We start from the raw sequence: 23303 nt of genomic DNA, 5'->3' as shown, positions 1-23303 counted from the left end.
AGAAATTTCAGCAAGAAGAATGCAGGCTTGATCAGGGCTTGAACCTGGGTTTCTGGCATACTGTGCCATTGCTCTACAAGTCCTGGCTTCAACTGGATTTTCTCCCTTGATATCACAATGGAAGTTGCCTATGAAACACTGACAACATCGACGAGACAATTCCAAACAGGTAAAGAAACTTTGGTACTAGTCCTGGTCGAGCCTCCATTTATGCCAAAATTTCTATGTAATACATCTCCTGTATGTGCTAAATCATAATGTCTTACCTTGTATGAGGTCAGATAAAACCATCTGTGGATGCATGCTTTCATCTTTGTGATATAATCACCTCTCATATCTGCAACAGTCACTGTATGTCACTCAGTTTAAAACTAATCCAGTCAAATATAATATTTTATGCATTTGATGGTGTTCATGTCTTAACATAACATTGATAGTACAAATAGAAATGAGTTCTTAATTAAGACCACCTAAACCTATATATTTCCATGGCAACCATCTACTCCCCTAACCCTCGTTTGTTATCATGTGCATGGAGAACATTGGGTAAGTAATAATCACACTTTCACAGACATGATTGTTTAAAAATGCATCTTTTTCCTAGGTGACGAAGCCTGACTCTATTGTCAGGTATTTTTCATTCCTGTACCTTTACAAAATTTAAAGTATAATTTATTTTCTTGTTATTGTAATTTAGGATATGGCACTTGAAGTTTCAAAAATTCGTCACACACCTCAACCTCACTATATACCTGGGTGAGTACTTTTTCTGCCAGTAGTCATTTGTTATTTTAATCTTGATAACCAAATTTGAACGAAATTGGAAAAGCAACATTTACTTCTTTTATCATTTTACATTTTTCAACACAATTAAAAAATAATTGTTTTCTTTCATTCCTCGCAAATTCCTACCTTGCCTCTTTAATAAATTATGATGCGCATACGAGGTGTGGCTAGGAAAAAACCGGACTGCTGCTACAAAATCTTTTATTGGTTATTTTGTACAATACGAACATTATCCCCTTCAACATACTCCCCTGCACTATCGATACACCGGTCCATACAAATCTTCCATTGCTGGAAATAATTTTCTGAAACCATGCTCATGACCTCCCGTCGCTTTTGTTTTCACAGATTCTATGGTTGTAAATCTGGTTCCTTTCAGTGCTGATTTGACCTTTGGGAATAAAAAAAGTCGCATGGAGCAAGATCCGGCGAATAGGATGATATTCTAACACTGGGATTCTACACTTGGCCAAAAAAGCCTTGACTGACAATGCCGTGTGGACAGGAGCATTGTCCTGATGAAGAATCCATGACTTGCTTTTCCACAAATCAGGTCATCATCTTCTAACTCACTCACGAAGGCTCGTCAGCACAGTAACAATGTTGGTTGACAGTTTGACCTTCGGGTACCCAATTCGAGTCAATTCACCAACATTTGCAATGTTGGATTCCGTTTTTGACGTGCAAGGCCGTCTAGAACACAAGTCGCCCGCGATCACTTCTCGTCCACCTTTAAACCTTTGAAACCACTGAAACACTTGTATGCATGATAAACACTCATCTTCGTACACTTCCTTCAACAAACCATAAGTCTCTGTGGCGGATTTTCCAAGTTTCATAAGAAACTTCACATTGATATGCTGTTCCACTTTCACACTTAACTTTTTTCCGACGGAGCACAGATGTACGGTTTACTTCATCCACAAGCTACAGCGGAACTGAGCACCGTGCACCTTGGGCAATCACACAGTTGATAGGCAGGATATCACGTTATACAGTCATGCACCGCTTGACCTTGATGTGCTTGCCATTTGTCGAGAGCAACATCAATCCAGTTTCTTTCTAGTCACACCTCGTATTTTGAAATCCGATAATTCAAGTATAACTCACCATAGTTTTCGTGGTGTGCTTGTGTGCCTTGTTTTGGATGTTTGTGTGGGGTAAACTGCATCCCTGTAAGCCCTTAGAAGAATTAGATTGCAACAAAGAAAAATGCTGAATTTGATGTTCAGAGTCTGCAAGTCAGTTCTCCCCTTCAGGTTGTATTCACAGTGGGAATTTTATGTTTCCTGTTGATATGCTATTCTAAGGAAAGGACATTTGGCACATAAAAGTGCAGAACAATACTGCAAAATATAGTGTAATAATTAGGGCTGAGCCGATACTGATGTATCGGTATCAGCATCGGTGAGTATCGGTTGATTTTCTTTTACCGATACCATTGGATACCAAAGATTTTCAGTAGCTAGAAGAGCGGGCAAAGGCAACAGCTCGTCTCAACAATTGTCCTTTTCAAAAGTTCGTTCACCCTTCCTTGTGACAGATTGGGAGACCAGCACAGGAAGTTCCATAGATTTTCCTAGAAACACTGGATAAAACCCCACCCTCCTGGAAAGCAGATGTCAAGATCAAAGCCATGGGTAAGTGAAAGCTGAACCCAAATGTGACTATGAAGGCATGTAACTGCTTAGTTAATGCTGTGGGAATAAACCATTCATTGCCAATTCTTGCTTGAAGCTCGTGGTCGTAAGATAGGTGGATGTTTTTAACCCCCCGCCACACTAATGCCAGGTCAGGTAGTTGTGGAGTTCTTGAAAAAGAGGAATGAAGGTCACTGTGAAATTAGCTTTGTTTTATCTACGTTGAGAAGGAGAATCAGCAATTTATATTTCTTCTCTTCACTTCTGTCTTTCGTGTGACTGCCGGTATCAGCCAATGATGGCTATTTATTTCCACCGAAAGCCGGCTCCCGTAGCGGAGTTGTTAGCATATTGTTTTACTACGCCAGGGTTCGAATTCCGGCCTGGGCATGAATATTTGTGAGTGTCCATTCATCAATTTCATCACATCATCACTCATCCCCATCTTCGTAAATTAGCCGAAAGTGGCACAAAAAGCAAAGTAAAATAAAGCAAATCAATCCATCAATAATTTCCACGGAGATTAGATTGAGAACATATGGCTTTGAATGACAGTACTAAGAAGGATAAGCTAATCGGGACTGGACGTACATTTTAAAGTGAGACCCGAACCACTATGTGCCTCCACTGAGTATCGAACCCACGATCTATTGATTAAAAGGCGACGGCGACACCATCGGAGGGGGCCCGTGTACATAAAATATTTATCAGGAACTTCACTTTTCATCAAATGGACGTACCATCATTCTTTTTGTTATTCAACAAATATTCAATTTTTGAACTTCTTTGACATAAATTTCCTTGCCATGACTGTTGTTTTTACACAAATTTTAGCGGTCTTAACTACACATAAGCTAGATGATGAATATTTGCTGTTTTATCTCTGATAGTATAGCATCTCTTTACTATTTATATAATAACAATATTTTTTAGTCAAGATAGAAAGAACAAAATAAGTATTAACGTTGTCTTTCCTCCATTTCTTAATCTGTGGTTACATACAACACTACTCCATATGCATTGGAGAAATTAAGTACTAATTAATTAATTTTCATATTATTACAAATAATTATATTAACGTATCAAATAGAAACAATTTTATTATTATATTGCTGGGACACTTGGCTCGGATTGGTTCCCCAAATTATATATTTCTGAATACGTGCCTAGTGATGTGACGAGTTAGTATGTCTCAGTAACTAGCCTTTGTTATTTTGATTGATTGATTGATTTGGTGTTTTAATTCCACTTTATGCACAGTAAGGCTAATTGGGACTGAACCTACAGTTTAAAGTGGGATCTGAACCACTTGTGCCTCCACCGGTTATCAAACCTAGAACCCCTTGATTACAAGACGACGACGCTACTACTGCGCCATTGGGGAGGCACCTTTGTTATTTTGTACTGGAATTATACAAGTATCGGTATCGGTGGGTATCGGCAAATGGTGGTATCGGCTCAGCTCTAGTAATAATATAGCACTTCATAGTCAAATATAATTTAATGAAGTTTCATAACTATCTACACAAATGCAATTCAATTTATGTTCTAAATTATGTGAATATTAGATTTTGTATGAATAATAATTTGATGTATTTCATACATTTAAAGTACTTTTCAAAATCTCTGTACAGTGCTTTTAATGTATGTGTGTGTTTGTAAGTTACCACAAGATCTATTGTGTTGTGAAGTATGATTGCAAGTATACTATTAAATCACATTGCAACACTAAAAGCTAGCAACCATCAATTGATAGAAATGATGAAAATACTGTAACCTCTATTGTTTTAAAGTTCTCAAGTTAGTAAAGTTACAAAATATGAGGGTGAATCAAATGAAAACTGAACAGTGGATGTATTGGTTTATATTTATGTAAGTGTGGTGACAACCCTGTGTAGAGGTAGAACGGGAGCTAAGGAAGGAAACCCTTACTGCATAATGGACTCGCCCTAGATAGTCACACGTGAGCACGTGATATGTGTAGGTGGTCGGGCAGCCACCACTTCCAACTCGAAAGCCAACAGTGGAGACATCCGAGCTCTCCATCACCGAAGAAGTCCAAGATTGTGCAGAGTAGTGGCAAGGTGATGCTGACATGTTTTTCGACCAGGAAGGACACCTTTTCCTTGAGTTCCTGGACCATGGTCAAACAATGAACGCTGCTTCTTACTGCAGTACCCTCCACCGTTTGTGCGTAGCAATCAAGGCCAAAAGGCCTGGTCTGTTGTCCTCTGGAGTGCTTTTGCTGCATGACAACACATGGCCACATACGTCAGCTGTTACAAAGAACATGTTGGCGATGTTTGGGTGGACAGTGTTGGAACACCCACCATATATTCCTGATCTATCACCATGCAACTTCCATATCTTTGGTTCATTGAAAAAGGCATTGAAGGATCGGAGCTTCCACTCGGACAATGAAGTCACGGACAATGATCGCAACTGGTTCCGATCTCAGCCAAAGGAGTTCTAAGAACAGGGTATTCACTGCTTGGTGAAACAGTGGGACAAGTGCTTGTGTAACTTTGGAGATTGCGTTTGAAATAAACCTCCATCAATTTATGTATACAACAGCACTTATCGGATATGAAAAATCCAAACCCACTACCAGACTAGCAAAGCACCTCAAGTTTAACAAGCACAGGATTCAAAATGTTTCAGTTATTCATACAGCGCACGCAATGATTGACACAAAGATCGAAGAGACACACGCAATCGTGCACTTTCTGCACGAGCTGAATATCGACGACATCATGTTTGACTCCAGCTTTTGCAACAACTGAAACCTATCACAGGCAGCAGATGAACTGGTCACACAGCGCCCCTAGCGGTAAGTGAGGAAACAACAGGAACCGGAATTCAACCCAACAGTGAAGCATTGAGTTTCCCAAGTGGATGATGGTAGAGATCACTGAAATTAATCGAACATTTACAAGTAAGTTTCGCAGAAATCATTTTAGTACTCACGCACGCATTCTAATTGACATTGTGTTTATATTATGTTTATACTAATGAAATGTACAGAAAAGTAACTGAGTAATACATTACTTGCAAGCACTGAGGAACATGTATTAAAAGTTGAGTATTAAGTAAGATATTTTTGTCTTTATAAAGCTTTAATCTAAACCCAGTATTGTATTTCAGGTACACTGGCTTTGTTCCTGATATACAATTTAGATGTGGAGACACATATGGAAATGCAACACATAAAATTCTTGTGGATCCGAGCGTAAACCTTGGGAAATCAGTATTATCAAATTCTCACCACAAGAGGGTAAGAATCAAACAGTGAACCATTGAGATTGTTAAGTTAAAAAGTAACAACTATGTTCCTTTTATAGCTTAACTTTGAAACTAGTTTTCAAGTCCCTACACACATTTTTTTGCTTTTGATGAAAGTTCATGTTTGTTGAACTGAAATGGCTATATGCAAAATAATCTAACACAGTTATTTTTAGTGTTTTTTATTTGATTTTATCTGTGATGTTTTGTTCTGGTTTCCCAGAACTTTTTCAAGCTACAGCTAGATACACATACAACAACACAACCTCACATGGCTAGTCATTCTACACTTCTAAGGAATGAATAACTTGTGTCCTTATTTTCTCCTAGGTAAACTGGTTTTTCCACCTTGCAGGTGTCATAGCTGGCTGTTTGTCCCCTCCCCTCCATCCTGTAACCCCACTCTTCTTGGCTTCCCTCCCCTCCTGCTTCTGGTCGCACTGACCTTCCCTTTCTCCTTTAACTCATCTGGCAAGTTGAAATCTTCCATTTCTTTGCAGAAAATTGAAGGTGGCTCAGGAAACTTAACCAACTTACTTTCCACATGCTTTTTTATCAGTTCCACCCATTTCATTCCAATTTCCTCTTCGTTTTTGTTCATTTTCTTTTTCCTGTTTATACATATGTGCTTTGTTTATGCCACTTTTCTCTCTATTTCATTTTCCTCTTCTCCTTCATCTGTACTTTCTTAATATTGTGTCCATATGTCAACATATGCTCACTCAATGCTGTTCTTGGATCCTTCTCTTTAATGTCTCTCCTATGTTCTTTAATTTTCTCGTTGATGCTTCTCCCTGTCTCTCCTATGTATTTGTTTCTACATCCACCACAGTCTACTTCATATACCCCTGCTGTTGCCAATTAATCACTCTCCTTCTCTCCTTTGTATTCATTAAACCATTTCTTGATGTTCTTTGGTGGTCTGAAGGCTGCTCTTAGTCCATACATTGCATAGATGTTTCTTATCTTTTTCTTCGTCTTTCTTCTGAATGGCACATTCACATACTTCTTCTCTTCCTGTGCATTCTTATTTTCTTCTTCTTTTTCCTTATTGTTTCTCTCTTTTTCATTTTCTTTTCTGTTCTTCTTATGATGTGAATTATATCCACTTCTTTGTATCCATTTTCTTGTGCGGTCTCTATTATCCACTTCATTTCTCTGTCATAGGTTTCTGTCGTCCTAGTTGGTAAAATGCTAATAATGTGTGTGAATGTGTGGTTAGAAGCCGTCACTGATTGAATTTTGTAAACACCGAGTGCTTTACTCCTTGCACGTTCCGAGGCGTGCTCTTTGTTTACAAAACAGAACATTTCCGAGAGGTGGTGTTGTAATCAAACAGGATGTATACAATCAGTACACAGTCTAATCATACTGTGGGAGTCACATCAGTTGTGCTGTACTGCGTAGTGAAAATGGAACTTTACAGCAATGAAGCGTATGCGGATATGCATTTAATTTCATTGGCTAACGGCAATGCATGGGAGGCTGCACGCTTGTACCAATTATTGTCACAATTATCTTGAAAACTGCTCGTTTGCAGATCCATGTTTACTAAGACTTTTTTTGCTTCTATTATCGTGTACTTTCAACTGTATCAGTTTGCGCTATTACTTATGATACACCCTGTATATTAAGATATGTACAAATATACATGAAAAGAAAAGTACAATGGAACCAGAACATCAGAAATGATGAAAATAGAAAACACCAGACAAAATGAAAATGTTGATGTTTTGTGTCACATTATTCAGTGGCAGCCATCATGACTCCCATTCCTTAACAACACTCTTCATCTGACTACACTGCAGTCTGACAATACTTATACAGGGTGCTTCATAATGTTCTTTGAGATTACAAAGATGCATTACACATGGACTGCAGGGTTTAATTTATGACACAAGTGTAGGACACAAGAAGAGCTCATAAAGTGTATTAGTTTCATGACTATCAATGGTAAATTTGTGACATGGCACACATTCATGTGATTTTCTAATTCTAAAACTGATTTTATGGCAAAGAAATGTGATTTTTACGATTCTTCTCGAATTTTGCACACTTGTAGCAACAATTTTCACAGGAAGTATTCTAACATAACCTAACAGCATATCTGTGAATCACAGTTGAATGAAATGTACGTACAGGAAAGTGTTTTATTTCTTCTGCCATCCTGCATTTGTATCAACAAGTTAAGTCTAGTAGCCCATATGTAATATAACTTTGTATCCTGGAAGAACATTGTGAAACACCCTATATATTAGTTGGCATTGTCAGACTACAGTGTACTCAGATGAAGAGTGTTGTTAGGGAACAGGGATTACGTGACTTTGCTGTCAAGCAATTGCAAAATTTGCTAGGATGTACTCACACCTTTTGAATACTCAAAAAATACATTACAGTGTGTAAAGTATGATTTGAAGCTTTCCTGGCAGTGAATGAAGAAGGTGTTTTTTTCCCTAGATAGCATTAGTTTAACTTGTTAAGAGAGTACCTACAGTATCTGATATTTTAGATCAGACATTCAATGAGTTCTATCCTTATTTTCCAGACACAAAGTTGTTTCTTCCATGAAGACCCAAAGAAGGAATCGAATATGGAAAAAGATAGTAGACCACATACAGCAGGTAATGTATAAGTTTAAAGTTTTAAAAAGAATAAAACACTATGATAAGTTAGTATTTTTTAAAACAAATTTCACACAAGCCACATTGTTGATTCAGCAATATTTGAGCATCTATAAAATACATTTTTTTTTTACAATAGAAGTTCAATGTTTTGTTTATGAACGCTATCAGTATCCATGCATTTTTTAATGTTGTAATGATTTGAGAAAAGGTAGTTCCAAATTTGCCCACCTCAATACTAGTAATCTTGCCACAGTTCCTGACAACAACAAAGTGCTACTGTTTACTATGAACTTTATTATTCTTTATTTTTATCACTTTCAAGCAGTGTGGTTTCTTTAGGAGGGGGGCTGACAGAGTCCTTCTCAGCTGTATCCTACAATAGAGGTCCCTCCTTCCCTCATCTATCCCCTGCAGTGAATAAAACAGCACCTGTTTCTTTTCATTCTGGTTTCAGCCATCTTCAAGATTTCACCAGTGGCAAAGACTGCTGTTGCTTGTGTGAAGTTAGTAGAGCAAGACAGAGCCTTCAGAATTACATTTCCATTGGTTAAATCTTGTTGATTAGAGTTTCAACAACAATAATATTGATATTTATTGATTGAGAGTAAAGATTATCAATTGACAGTAATTAGGACTAGTGATTACAAATTGAAAGTAATGGGAAGGTAGGGTTTAACTGACCGTATAAATGAACCATTCAAAAGCACCACATACACGCTGTGACCTGATGACAAAACGAAGAAAAACATTGCTAATCTCCCATGCTCAAAAGTGTCTGCGCCCATAGAATTTTTTTCTCAAGGGAGCAGAGTAAGATTTCATATCTTGCCCCTCAGTCATAATTATATTTTAATTTTTGTTATAATTATTTATTATTATTATTATTTTACAAATCATAAAATTGAAATTAGGTGATAAAACTTTGGCACTGATGACTGTTTATATTTATTTATTTATTTAACAAGTATTCCAAATATAGCGTTAACCATTTTACATTGGAATATATAACAGTAGAAAAAGAGCAATAAAAATAACAACAAAAATAATAACATAAACAAAAATTACATCATATAAAGCCCGTTACACGTTTTTGTACAACAGCCTTTTGGAACGTGCCTGATTATCAAAAATGTCTATTTGACCTGTTAACATGTGAAATCGACTGGGCATTCTGTTGAGCAAGGAACGCTGGATGAGGATTAACCTTGGCTTCTGAGAAGCGAAAAGTTGAGTGCTTCTTGTTTTGTGAAATGGCACTCGAAAGTTAATTTCCTGAAGAAGGCAGTCTCTTCTGATGGTTCCATTAACGATTTTACGAAGGAATACATGGTCTGCCAATTTATGTCTCTCATGAGGTGGTTGGATATTTAAAATTTTCAGAAGAATAGACTTTTGTAGGCGTTTAGTGGATGGAATTCAGTAACGAACAATGACCAGGAAGAAATTTAAAACAGAATTTCGTCTATCTAAATTTGAAGGGCATGCCATAGACAAGACCGGAGAACAGTATTCAATTTTAGGTGAAACGAAAGATTTGTAAAAAGTGCTGAGAGCAGACAGGTTATTCATTTCGGTAAAATGATAGAGTAGACCAAGCATGCGCATGGACTTTGTGACTGCGGAGATGTGTTCAGAAAAGGATAGTTTCTCATCAAATATGACTCCCAGGTCCTTCTGTGTTACAACTCTTTGTACACAATTATTATGTATGAAGTATTTTGTGTTTAATGAAACTGGAAATGCCTTGCTACCTTTCCATAACACTTTGGTGGTGAACAATTCTTTAGCTGTTTGTACTTTTTTACGATGCATAGATTTCAGAGACCACTTAATCAACGTCATGGCATCTATGATCCATGTTTTTATGCGTCAAATGCTACTGTATATAAAAAAAAGTAATTCAAAACGACAGCACGTGAATTATTGTACTCGAATGCGGACTGGGGAAAATGATTTCCAACTTTTCAGGATTCCGAGCAGATGAGAAATCCCAAAGGATCATATTGGGAAGTGGTTAATTATTGGTATTTTTTGTGCTAAAAGGCTCAAGAGTTTTTTTTAATTAATTGATTCCAGAAGTGCAAAAAATTAAGTGGGGAGAGAATGGTGTGTAGAATTCTAGATTTTCACAGTGTCCGTAAATTTATAAAGTTTGCATCCCAAAACTGGTCCGAAAATAACGATTTTTTTTCAGTCCCGAAATGATGCGATTAAAAAATGTATTTTCCCAATCCCATCCCGACCAAAAACTTTCATCGTACACACTCCTGGTGAAACTCTTCTTTCCTTATTTTGTTCAAAATAGCAGTAAATGCTATAACTCACAGTCTGTGTTTCACAGAAAACAGTATTCTTTATAATAAAATATCACCACTTCAGATATCTCAGGGGCCCCACTTGCCCCCCCCCCCCCCCCGCCTTTTCAGGTGCCCATGAAATGGTGATTGATGCTGACATGATTTACATAAATGATAGAAAAGTCACAGGAACACCTCACACACTTTTCAAACCCAACGATTGGTTGGAATGATTTGAGTATATATTTTATATATTTTTAAAGTATTGCAATGCGAGGAAAAACATCTTAACGTAGGATATGGGGTCATTCATTCCATGTGAAATCAACCAATCAAGAGACACTTTTCAACCTTACATTTTTTGATTCACTTGAAATTTGGCATACTGAGGTAGGAAAATACGCAAAATTGTAGATCCATATCTTTTGTATTTCCGAAATTAAAGGTGTGCAAAATGTGCGATTTTGAAACTTTTTCTCATTTGTTAACTTTAAGTTGCAACATTTCGGCAATTAGAAGGTCTTGAAGGGCTCTTTCACATGAGATATTGCACGCCTATGTTCAGGTAAAAAAACAATTGAAGGTGGTATAAAGAAAACTTTGGTAGCCATTTTCTCGCATCTTTTAATTTTTTTTTCAAAAAAATATATGTCATACATATACACCATTACTCAATAACTGAATAAAATTAATAATTTAACTACCTACCTCTACATTACTTACACTACCATCTCTCTCCTTTCAATTACTGATTGCTATTTCCTCATAACTTTCAATTACTAATCCCTATTCTCTCGCTATTTTCAATTACTGACCATACCTCCCCATTATTTATCTTTACTAATCCTCAATTTCCCATAACTTTCAGTTACTAATCCCTACCTCTTGATTACTTTCAATGGATGGTATTCAGTGAACAACTTTCCCCAAAATTCATTGCGCTATATTTTGGGCAAACAGTTCAATCAGATCCTGCGTTGAAAACATGCCAGGCAAGCATTGTGCATATAGTCTTCGCTGAAGTGATTCAAGGTATGATTATTGTGATCATATGAGGAATATGTTCTTTTTTTTTTTTCCTTTTCCGAAGTCCTACAGACACTGTGTAAATTGAAATGCAAATTTTCTTGCTGTAATAAGGCTTCTCAATATGCTTTCCTTAACACACGCAAATCTATTTGCCTGATTTCTTCCCAGAGTACAATGTGTGATGACGTCAAGTTGAGTATCATCCATTACTAATCACTATCTATGAGCCATGGTCGTCTAGTCAGTAGGGCATCTGAGTGCCATGCTGGAGACTGGGTTCACTTTCTGGGGGTGGGTGATCTATCTAAGGTCCAAATTTTTCCAGCCTTGTCCCTGCATAGAGTGCTCTGGGGCTCATCCAGCCTCAAATCAGGAACCTTGGGGGGTAAAGGTGGCTGGAGCATGATGCTGATCACATCACCTCCAAAATGACCGAGATCAAGACTGTGTGGGGTCCTACCCTCACATCCCTAAGTGTGCCTTCATGGCATTGTGCTATATGCACAGGGAACTTTACCTTTTTTATCTATATGCAAAAGTTTGCTATTGTCCCCCCTAACTTTAATTGAATCTAACCCCTTAATTACAAGGTGACAATATGCCATCAGGGAGGCCTTAATTTTACAAAATAAATGTAAATGTGCTCTTTCAAAGCAAAATCCATTTAAGTCACTTGGTTACATACATTAATTAAGGATGTTAATGAACCATTTATGTTCTTTGAAGAATATTTAAGATTCTTACATCAGATTGGTAGAATACTGAATATCAATAAATTTTATATTGGGTAGCTCAGTCATTAGGGCATCTGACTACCATGCGAGGGACCTGGGCTCAATCTCCAGCATGGGAGAACCAGGACTTTTTCCACCTGTTTAAGCGGCTCCGGGACCCACCCAGTGGGTACATACCTGGAGGAAAAACTGGAGAATGAAGCTGGCCAGGGGCATGGCTGATCATATCACTCCCACCTTTGACCGTGATCAAGAAAGTGTGGGGCCATAACTCCACACCCCCTATACGCCTCTGGCCTGGTGCAAAGCACAAGCACTTTATCAGTACCAGTAATAAAATAAAATTGGCACCCATCACAGTACACCAAATTACATACTTTAATTGAATAAGTGATTGCCCATTCAGGTTCATGGAACATTTCTAGTTTATATAAGATCAAAAGTCATATTATATTTTACATCGATGCCTTATTGGTATCAGCAAAAAATTAATAATGGCCCATCTTCCTAATGTACAATTATTCATATTTGTAAGAATGCATATTTTTTTCGTCTTCTAAATGCATGTTACTTTACAACCATATCCTGACTGATTGAATGTTGTAATGTTCTTGTGATTGTGCAGGGAAAGTGTTGAATAAGCCCTCTTATTGTTGCCGTGGAAAGCCATGTGAATGTTTGCAACAGCAGCATAACAAGCAAAGTCAAGATGGTGTTAAGGATGGTAAAAATATGTCATACATTCCCTGTGTAAGTCATTTGTAATATATTTTTATTGTATTTAAAGATATCTGATTGGCGGTTATGCAGAGATAAATAATTCATTCTAATGAGTTCACGTTTAATTTTTCCACATGCTTTTTGTTTGGGATCTATTTTGCCATCTGTCTTGTGGCTTCGTCAGGCATGTACTGGCTTTCTGTGGGTGGTATGGTTCCTCTTTCTCCTAGTTGAGCGGTGGTGCTAGTTGATCTGTGCCTTTTTCTTTTTTGCTCTTTTAGTGTGTGTGTATGGCCTAAGAAAGCACAGATCAACTAGCGCCACCATGCGTATGAACAGGAGAAAGAGGAACCATACCACCCACAGGAAGCCAGTACATGCCTGACGAAGCCACCAGACAGATGGCAAAATAGGTCCCAAACAAAAAGCACGTGGAAAAATGAAACGTGAACTCATCAGAATGAATTATCTATTTTTATGTTAAGAGAAGAACTATTGCACAAAGGCCTGTTAAAATGTAGAACTGAAACTGGCATCTCTTTCCAGAAAAAGTTTATATTTATGTAAGGGCTGTAATATGTAATGATGCAATCATTACTTGATCCTTTTTATTTTATATGTTTAATTAATTAATTTAATTGAATCGGCCGGGTTTTAGTGTCATGTATTTTGGTAATGTTGTGGATGTCTATGTATTCCTGTATCACTGCACTGCATTAGCACCTGTTCTAGCAGGGGCATTTCCAGAGATGTGACTCACCTGCGAACAAAGATAACAAATAGATCTTGACTATGAAGAACACCTGATAAATGAATCATGTTTCTGAATTGCTCCAAAGAAAAGGAAACTACAAATGTTCAGACAGGAACAGCAGAATATGCATTTGTAAGAAAAAATCGGTAAAATATGCAATATATCCTGAAGACACTGAAAATATGCATTTGCATATGCTATTTGCAAAATGCATAACTATCCGAAGCCTAGTAATCATTATGTTACTTTTGAAAATGGAATTGCGAAGTTAGATATAAAACCAACAATATGTATTTTTGGCTGATATCAATATAGTACTGATTAATCTCTTCCACTTGTAGCTTTCATTGTATAAATAATTCATGCTGTATTTCTTGATGGGAAGTTGACATACATTTATTGGCCTATAATTGAGTTCAAAATAAATTTATGTGCGTCACAATTCCCTTGTAGCCATGTGTAACAACTCAACCTCCAAATAAAATATTGTTGAGTTTGAAACACTGAAGTGAATACAATAGGAAATCTCTCTTAGTGTATGATATAGTGCATTGTGTTAACCATGGAAAGCTAACGTGTCCTGTGCCAAACGTTAAAGCTAACGATTCGTCTACTGGACTTTCAACATACATGAATAGCATGGCAGGAATGCAAAATTACATTTTTAAAAGTCTTGTGTGCACTAAAAACTACACTTTAACTGGAGTTCACCACACGTGGCTTTGAAGCAACGGCAGCAGAAGAATTTGGTCATCTTCTGCTTGCTTGAGGGTCAGAATGCACAAATTTTCCTTCCTTGTTGTTGTTGAGCATCTGCATTAGTTTTTGTTTTTTTTGTGGAAGTTTTGGTGTACGTAGACACTAACGTTTCATCTGCCAGACAATGCAAAATTAAAGACACACTGAAGGAACGCTTGTAAAAGGACACCGATACTTCCCTGTCGATCTCTCTGATCCAAATGAAGGTAGATTGGAAGACATGGAGTGGAGTTAGTGGAAGGGGTTGAAACAGAGGCCCCACATGTGTAGTTTGCCAGACAAACAATATGTTAGCTTTCTAGGGTTAATCTGGTAATTTAAACTGTTTTAACATGCACGATTGGAACAAATTTAAGTATTTTTTTAGTTAGTAAATTTTTTATGGTAATTACCTAGTGGTATCATAAATACTGACACAAAGTTTGAGGCAGTGTGTACAACCAGCTTTCAAGGTCGCGGCCAACCGTCCTGTGCAAGAGGCTGGAGTGGGCCATTGTGAGTTGAGCTGTCATGGAGGAAGTGTGTTCGTAAAAGTGTAGCTATGGAGTGGGGCGATTACGAAAATCGTGAGACAGTAATAGCGCTTCATAAAGTGGGTCAAACAGCCCCCATGATATTCAGAACACTTAAAAAGTTGAATATCAGCAAATCTTTCGTGTATCGGACCATCAAGCGATTCACAGAGACTGGGACAGTTGATGATCGCCCAAGGCAAGGCTGCCCATGCAGCGTACGAACCAAAAAGTTAGTGCAAGCAGTGGCAGCCCGTATTCGGAGAAATCCTGTACGAAAGCAGGCAGTGCTTGCTCGTGAGCTGTACATTCCCAAAATGTCAGTGTCTCGTGTGTTAACAAGTGACTTGGGGTTGAAGGCTTACCGGCGAAGTACAGGTCACTTCCTCAATGCACGTCTGAAAAAGCAGAGGGTGGTAAATGCAAAACGCCTCCTGCAGCGTTACGCCAACAATGGCCACAGGAAAATTCTTTTCACAGATGAAAAGATATTCAACATTGAGGAAACTTTCAATCGCCAAAATGACCGGGTGTATGCGTCAACATCCCACGAAGCTCGGGAGAAAGCCCCGAAGATCCAGAGGGGTCATCATCCGGCCTCAGTCATGGTTTGGTGGGGCGCGGCGTATGATGACACCACCAAGCTGCATTTTTGTGAAAAAGGGGTGAAAACATCAGCCAGAGTGTACGAAAATACTGTGTTGAACTCTGTTGTGAAGCCTTTGAGTGACACTTTGTTCAGGAACCAACATTGGACCTTCCAACAGGATTCCGCACCAGCCCATAAGGCACACACTACCCAGGAGTGGCTCAAGAGCAATGACCCGGACTTCATTGCTCCAGCTGATTGGCCTGCTAGCAGCCCTGACCTCAACCCGTTAGACTACAAATTGTGGTCAGTGCTTGAGGGCATGGTCTGTACGAGGAGGCATGCCAATATTGACAGTCTGAAACGGTCCCTGGTGAAGGCAGTGGCGACTTTCCATACGGAGACAGTGCGTAATGCTGTAGATGAGTGGCCGCAGAGACTTCAGGCCTGTGTGAAGGCCAAAGGTGGCCATTTTGAAAAATGATTGGTGTTATGTGTTCGTTAGACCTGTAAGTAACCTATACAATCAGGACATTAAAGTATCTTTAACACTTTCGTCATAATTCACTTTCAATGTTGTGTCAGTATTTATGATATGACTAGGTAGTAAATACGTTCCATTTCAGTTTTACATTATTATGCATTATTCTTGTGTAAATTAATATTTTACTAGGGTACAAGAATGTAAAGTTTGATTCTGTCAATTTTTCACTTTTTTGGCTAAAGCAAGCATGAAATAAATAATGTATTTCTCAAAATTGAATTCACTTACACATGTGACTGTGATGATGTAAAACTGTAAATGTATTAATGAAATATTCCATAATGTGTAGCTATTCACAATGAACTTTTTTTCTGTTTTTGCAGCCTTATGTAGAAAACAAATTGAAAATTCCACTGCATCCTGAGGAATGCCAAAGAAAACAGGTTGAGGGTGTGTATTTTGAAATGCAATTTCTTAACTTTAAAACTGCCAGTAAAATTGTTCTTTCGTGGATTTCATTAAAAAGCCATTGATCTTCATAATCATTACAATTAACCCACTCATCTCTTTTGACATCTCACCTGCACTATTCAGTATAACTGGAATCATATTGCATGCACATAAATCACTCCATGTGTTTGAAAGATGAAAGAGAAACAGCCCAAACATATCAGGACAACAGGTTATTCTGCAACAGGGGAACAGGATTTCTGGTTAATGGATAACATCCTAGCATTCATACAGAAATATCGAACCAATATATATACAAAGTGAATCAGAAATATGGCTACAAATTTGAAGTAAATGTAGTGTGTTACTGTACATTGTAGAGGGAAATGGTGAATGTTATATTAAACTTGAAACTTCATTTTTTCATGTTAGGTAAGAGCCATGTGCTCGAGCTTACATCATTAGCCAAGATGGCACTGAACATGCAGCATAAATTTACAGTTGCAGCGTGGGCAATTGTCGTTAGACTGGCGAGACGTGATTTTAAAGTAACATTGTTGCCGTCAACTGTGGGAAAGCGGAGAAAACGGCTGCTTTCAACGGGAAACATCCAGAAAAGCAAAGAAAATATCCAGAAAAGTCCTGGAAGAACTCATAGTAGCACCGATGCAGCAACTGTTAATGCTGGTTGGTACTGTAAAATCCTTCATGAACTTGTGGTGCTAGTGATTCAAAGTGATGAACACGAACATTGCTTATTCCAACAGGATGGTGCACCCCTTCACTGTGCTATTACGATGAGGGAAATTTTGGATCGCAAATTGCTAAACGGGTGGTTGGGAAGGAGAGGACTGACAGAATGGTCATCCAGCTCTCACGATCCCACAGCATTTGACTGTTGCCTGTGAGGTTATTTGAAGAATAAGGTTTATGCCAAGAAACCACAAGACATGCCACACTGAGAAAAGCAATTGGGGAATAAATTTGTACCTTTCCATTGGTCATGTATTGTAAAGCAATGAGTAACTTTCCAAAGCATTGTCGATTATGCTTGCATGTAAATAGCGAGCAGTTGAGGCAATAAAGTGAGTCTGGTTAGTATTGTTGTGCATCGTTCTTCAATCTGAAGAATTGATTTTCCAACTGCACTATTTCACTTCCTGTAGTCTCAATAATGTCACTACACAATGCGATCAAACATGTAGTAATATTTGTGACACCCTGTATAATACACATATATACAGAATGTATATAGGCATTTTACCCACATAAATGCTTCTGTTTTGTCTGGAGTTTATAAATTTGCAAAAGTAAGAAAAGAAGAACCATGACAGCAGCATCTTCATAATGGTTCCTTTCAACGATATTGGCAGGATTGTACTAGCTGGCAGGTTCTCTGCAGATGAAGGCACACCATGAATTACTTTGCAGACTAAACTTGACTTGTCTGAAAAGAAAACACAGCCACATTGTTCCTGTGCCCAAAGACTATGTTCCATGCTTCAGGGTAAACAGTCTCCTCTGTTGTCAGCAGCCATCGGAATGCATGTTGCAGGCTTACTGGCATACAACCTTTGCTCAAGTAATCATCTGCAGAGTTTGCCTAGAAACATTGTCCTGTGGCTGCTGCAAGAAACCCTTCCATTGTCATTTGGCAGTTAGAGCCAAAGATCAGTCTTGTGTCATTGATAACCCAAGTAACCAAAAGTGGCTGGCCCAATGTTGGCCCAACCATACTGAAAATTGTTGCCCAAACGTAAGAACATACCATTGGGCAATGGTAATTTTGGCCATGGTTAACGTTGGCCCAACGTGTGGCTCCATGGTTGGGCAAACATTGGCAACAACCGTTGGCCCAACATAAGACCAACTTGAATTTGCCAACCAATCTTTCCCACATAAAACTGCAGTTGGGCCAATGGTTGTGGTCACTTGCTAAGTGTCAACCACTGCCCTCTGTCAAACAGGACACGTGAAATGCTTGTATACTCTGGCCCAGTTAACTCTGAAGCAAGCAAATGAAAACAAGTCTCTGTGCAAGTAGTGATGCAAGACGACTCCACCAATGAACACATGAGATGGAAGTGGATTGAGTGGAGGGGGGAAGCAACTTCACAACAGTGTGTACTGCTTCACTCTGCACACTTGATTTATCTCACTTGTCTACCACTATGTGCAGCATTGCTCCAGAGATAGCCAGAAGAGTATAATACTAAGGCTTAATCATTGGCAGGTGTAGCACTTATCTCATATCAGGAATTATCCTCAATACATGTTTCCTCTAAAAAAAAAAAACATTCTGAGTGATTTTTTTTGAAATTACACTGTATGAGGATGTGATATGTGTACTTTTATCTCTCTCTCACTCACTCTCTCTTTCTCTGTCTCACACACATTCATACAAACACAGGGTGATTCATACGTGATGGTCCAAACTTTGAGGAGGTAAAAAGTAGCAGGAAAAAAGTCTTTATAAAAACCTGCTAATCTTTTACAATTTGTAAAGATTATTTCTATTATCCTTATTTTCCCCATATCTCTCTGCCTTATTTCATATTGTTTTCTTGTGATCATGTGACAAATAGAAAGCACATCATTGTAATATCATTTACCTTGATAAAATATTTGTGAATACAGCTGAAACATTGCTAAATAAACCTTTTCTGCTTGTTTAATTTCTATTGAAATGATAGTGTTAGTAATGGTTACAAGCACTGTGTGCCCCCCCCTTCCCCACACACTCAAAATAAATAAAAAGAGAGAGGGAACCGTATAAATTCAGTGGAACTGACGTCCTGGTTCATTTAAAGGTACCAGGATTTTAAGCACATACTCGAAAGTACGCAGGTTATTATTCCACGGTCCCCCTACCCCCCACAGACAGACAGATAGGGGGAGGGGCAGTAATGGTTTAACTTTGAATGTGTATTTATATTTTTTTTTTCTTGACAGACAACTCTGATGTTCACCAAAGTCCATTCCTTGAGCTGAAATTGAACATAAGGCCTGAAGTTGTGTACAGAGTTCAACCAAAGCAAAACTGTACTTCAGCTGGAAAGACTCAGAAGACTGGATCAACGCCATTCTGTGCAACTGGACCTGAAACTTCACATGCGAAAAGAGAAGAAGGCTCCGCACACATAAGTAGGTGCTCGGGGGAAAATAAAGAACTAAAAGACCATGAAGGCAAACAGAAATTAAATTGTGAACAACGCCCAAAGTCACTGACCCACAATGACAAGAATCCAAACTCAGATGTGTGTCCCAACTGTGATGCATGGAAGATGTCAAAATGTGCTGAACATATGCGACAAGTCACAGAAAGATGCAAGAATTTAGTCAAGCAGAATGAGAAAGAACAGAAGGAAGAAAATGTTAGGAAGGGATGGGAAGAAAGAACAAAGAAAGCAAACAAACCGCCTCCTGGTCAATTATTTGACAAACAATTAGGTAGGCTGAGGCGTGAATCAGTAACTAATGTTAAACGGGGTCCACAATCATTTTTTCACAATGAACAATTTGAAACACAACACCGTGGTGCGCCACTAGGAACAGCACGGCTGTACTATGAATAACTAAACATTAACACTGTTTCATGTAATAATGTCCATTATATTTTCTGTATTTAATTGTTCTTTGGCTAATAAATAATTTTAATAAAATCAATACCACTTATTTGCTTTAAATTAGGAATAGGCCAATACCAATAAAGTACCGATATAAAATTTACTGTTGTGATATAAAATTCCAAATGGTCTTTGAAGAACCTGAATAGTTCCTTGACCTCCTTAACAAATGTTTGTTTCCAGTTCACTGCAGTGCAGAAGAAGTTGCATATTTAGACATATACTTCTTAAGAAAGTAGGGCATGGAGATTATCCATAAAAATTATAGCAAAATGGCAGAATTTTGCATGGAATTGTAAGATATTTATAGATATATCAGATTGGTAACATAATCGGCAATTTTACCAATATACCTGTATCGGCTGGGGCACCGATTAATCTGTCATCACGCCCCTACCATAAATATAAAAATACAAATGTAAACTAGCATTTGGTCAGTTCACATGACATTCATATCATATGCAATCTGAAGTGGAAGGGAATAAAATTTAATTTCAATTCCCCAGGGTATCTCGGCTGCTAAGTGCTAGACTCTGCCTGTGTAATGCTAGCATATTTTGAGAGGTTGAAATTCGCACTTTTTTTTGTGAACGCTGTAAGCCCATAGCGTACGATAGCTCATTGGTGACATATTGACAACTCAATATACATGTGACTAAGGTAGGGTATGCCATTGGCTAAGCTTCTGCGCTGGTTGAGTGAGCAGTTTGGCGTGACAGATCCTTGCCGACTGGGGGAGACGTAGGACTAACTGGACACAGGCTGAGTATATTGTATTTCCGTGTATCACCCTTTTGGGCCTGGATGGGCTGGTGTAATTTGCCTAACGTTAATATAGTTATTTCGACTGCTTAAAAGTGCTAGAGAAGGATTTTTTTTTTGTTTCTTTAAAGGTAGATTGCTCCGGGTCATGTTGGCTGTGGGGGTTTTGGGCGGGGCTGCAGTTGACTCGGACTCGTATAGCCGTTACGTACTGACTTTTGACAATCTAATTGGACGGACTGTTATAATTTAATTGGGAGATAATACATAGTTATTTTTGTTGAGTTAACTAAAATGTGGTTCTTAGGTGTTTTGATTTGGTATGAATGAACCATGTGATGCATATATAAATTTGGAAAGTATATTTAATGATATGATTTGTTAATAAAGATTATGAATGAAAGAATATTAAGTTTACATTAAATAGTTTAAATACCTACTGAAAGATAATTAACTTCCACTGCGCAGATAATATAATCCTCGTCTCACTTCTTTATTATTTATAAAGGGGAAATAAGAGACGTACAGGATTATAACGCACAACTGTAAAATAATGAATCTAAAGGGAGGATAGTGGAATGAAGGGAAGTAATATTGCCTTCATGCACTATTCTACTTCACGGTTGTAATCTATTCCATTCCAGAGTAACATGGTTGATGTACGTGTGGGTATGGCACTCATACAGGGTGACACATATTATATCTACCAACTTCAAATCACAACGGAAAGACGGCAAGTGGTTGTAGTAACTTTATGTGGATATGAAATAAAAATATACACATAGGCATTTAATACACTGTATAATATGGACAATATAGACATCAGCACACTTTGAAAATAACATCCTCTAAATGACCTCATTCTGCTTTGATGCACTGTTCGAGGTGATGCCCGTCTCAACATGTCCTGTGGAACAGCACATATTTCACAGCGACTAACGGTTAACAACATTACCCGTGGGCCTCTACACTGTCTAACCCACCTCAAAATGCTGTGTGTGTCTGGAACAGTTGCATGGTGATCTTCATTGTTTCACCAGAGTGCCCGGTAACTATCTCAATGAAGCCTTCTACCACCGCAATCCGTGAATGCACCGGCCAATGCTCCTTAGTATACTAATTGCCTGACTCGTAAGTCTCCGTGGAAGTAGGTATGCTGTGCATGCGCACGTTCATTCTGACAGGATTGTCAACTCAAATTAGTAGATACAAAATGCACCACCCGGTATATCAATTTCATTCCTTTTTTTGTTATTTTTTAAAATACATTATTTAATTTACTATTTTTACAGTTTTTCAAATGATAATTCACTGCTTCATGAAATTTCCAAGACCCAAAATCTGCAATGGAACTGCACCAACTTACAAACTGAACCATTTATTAGAGGAAAGTATGAAGATGAAAGATTTGCATTCGCTCACATCTCATGAAGATGAAAAATACACGAGGGCTATCTAGAAAGTAATTTCCATTTGGTTGCTAAGAAACATCAGTACTGTCCAAGGACTTTTATGATATATAACTTAAGGCTACAAATCTGCAGCTCTGTAATTGAACACACGAGCACAAGACTTCAGATAGTACAATGTTTTGGCCATCACTTCGTGAAAATTGTGCAGGAGATCTGTGGGAACTTATCAGAAAGCTCTGAAATTGTGAATCTTCTGAAGAAGTGCATGGTTCACTACAGTTGGATGGGCACTTATTCTTTATAATGCACATCTGCCTTACCCCACCTTCACTCATTAACAGGGAATGGATTTATATGTAAATACATATTATGAAGCTGAAATCAGTTATATTTTGTATAATCTTTGTGCATCATGGCATGTAGACTTGAAAAATTCAGTTTTTATTTTCCATATTTGTACATATATTAGGTTTTGGCTCATATTTTACATATTTTCGTTATTTTTACATATTATTTCCATATTTCAGAGCATTTCTCAACATATACTCCATATTCGCGCAATAACTACATGTCCCCGTGTGACTGAAAAAATTGGGTGAATTTCTTGTGAATAACTGACAAATTTGAAATTCACTCCCATTACTTCTTGCTATATTGCACGAATTCGAACACAGACAGCAAAATTTTGTTATTTATTGCTTTGGAAACAGAAAATGAAAACGCATTTTGTGTAGTTTCACTATTAATGTCAATGTAAGTGTACTGTATTTTATGTAGCTCGTGTAGTGTCTTATATTATTAAAAATTCAATTTTTTATGAAAAACTAAGTATGCTGACCAAGG

General features: G+C 37.9%; 1 protein-coding gene across 1 annotated transcript; it reads left to right on the top strand.

The window, feature by feature from the left end:
• The first annotated feature begins 618 nt into the window (after positions 1-618).
• Positions 619-20293, top strand: LOC146005406 (uncharacterized). The gene is made up of 6 exons (XM_083144644.1): positions 619-756; positions 5571-5700; positions 8254-8329; positions 13018-13142; positions 16594-16660; positions 19613-20293. The coding sequence occupies exons 1-6, from the start codon at positions 701-703 to the stop codon at positions 20233-20235; spliced, it is 1077 nt and encodes a 358-aa protein (XP_083000770.1). The 5' UTR covers positions 619-700; the 3' UTR covers positions 20236-20293.
• The last annotated feature ends 3010 nt before the right edge of the window (positions 20294-23303 follow it).

The sequence above is a fragment of the Lepisma saccharinum genome, chromosome 23 (assembly GCF_977018435.1).
Source record: "Lepisma saccharinum chromosome 23, izLepSacc3.1, whole genome shotgun sequence".
In the NCBI taxonomy this organism is placed as follows: domain Eukaryota; kingdom Metazoa; phylum Arthropoda; class Insecta; order Zygentoma; family Lepismatidae; genus Lepisma; species Lepisma saccharinum.
Note: the sequence above shows the minus strand (reverse complement) of the source record. Positions and strands in the feature narration are given on the sequence as shown.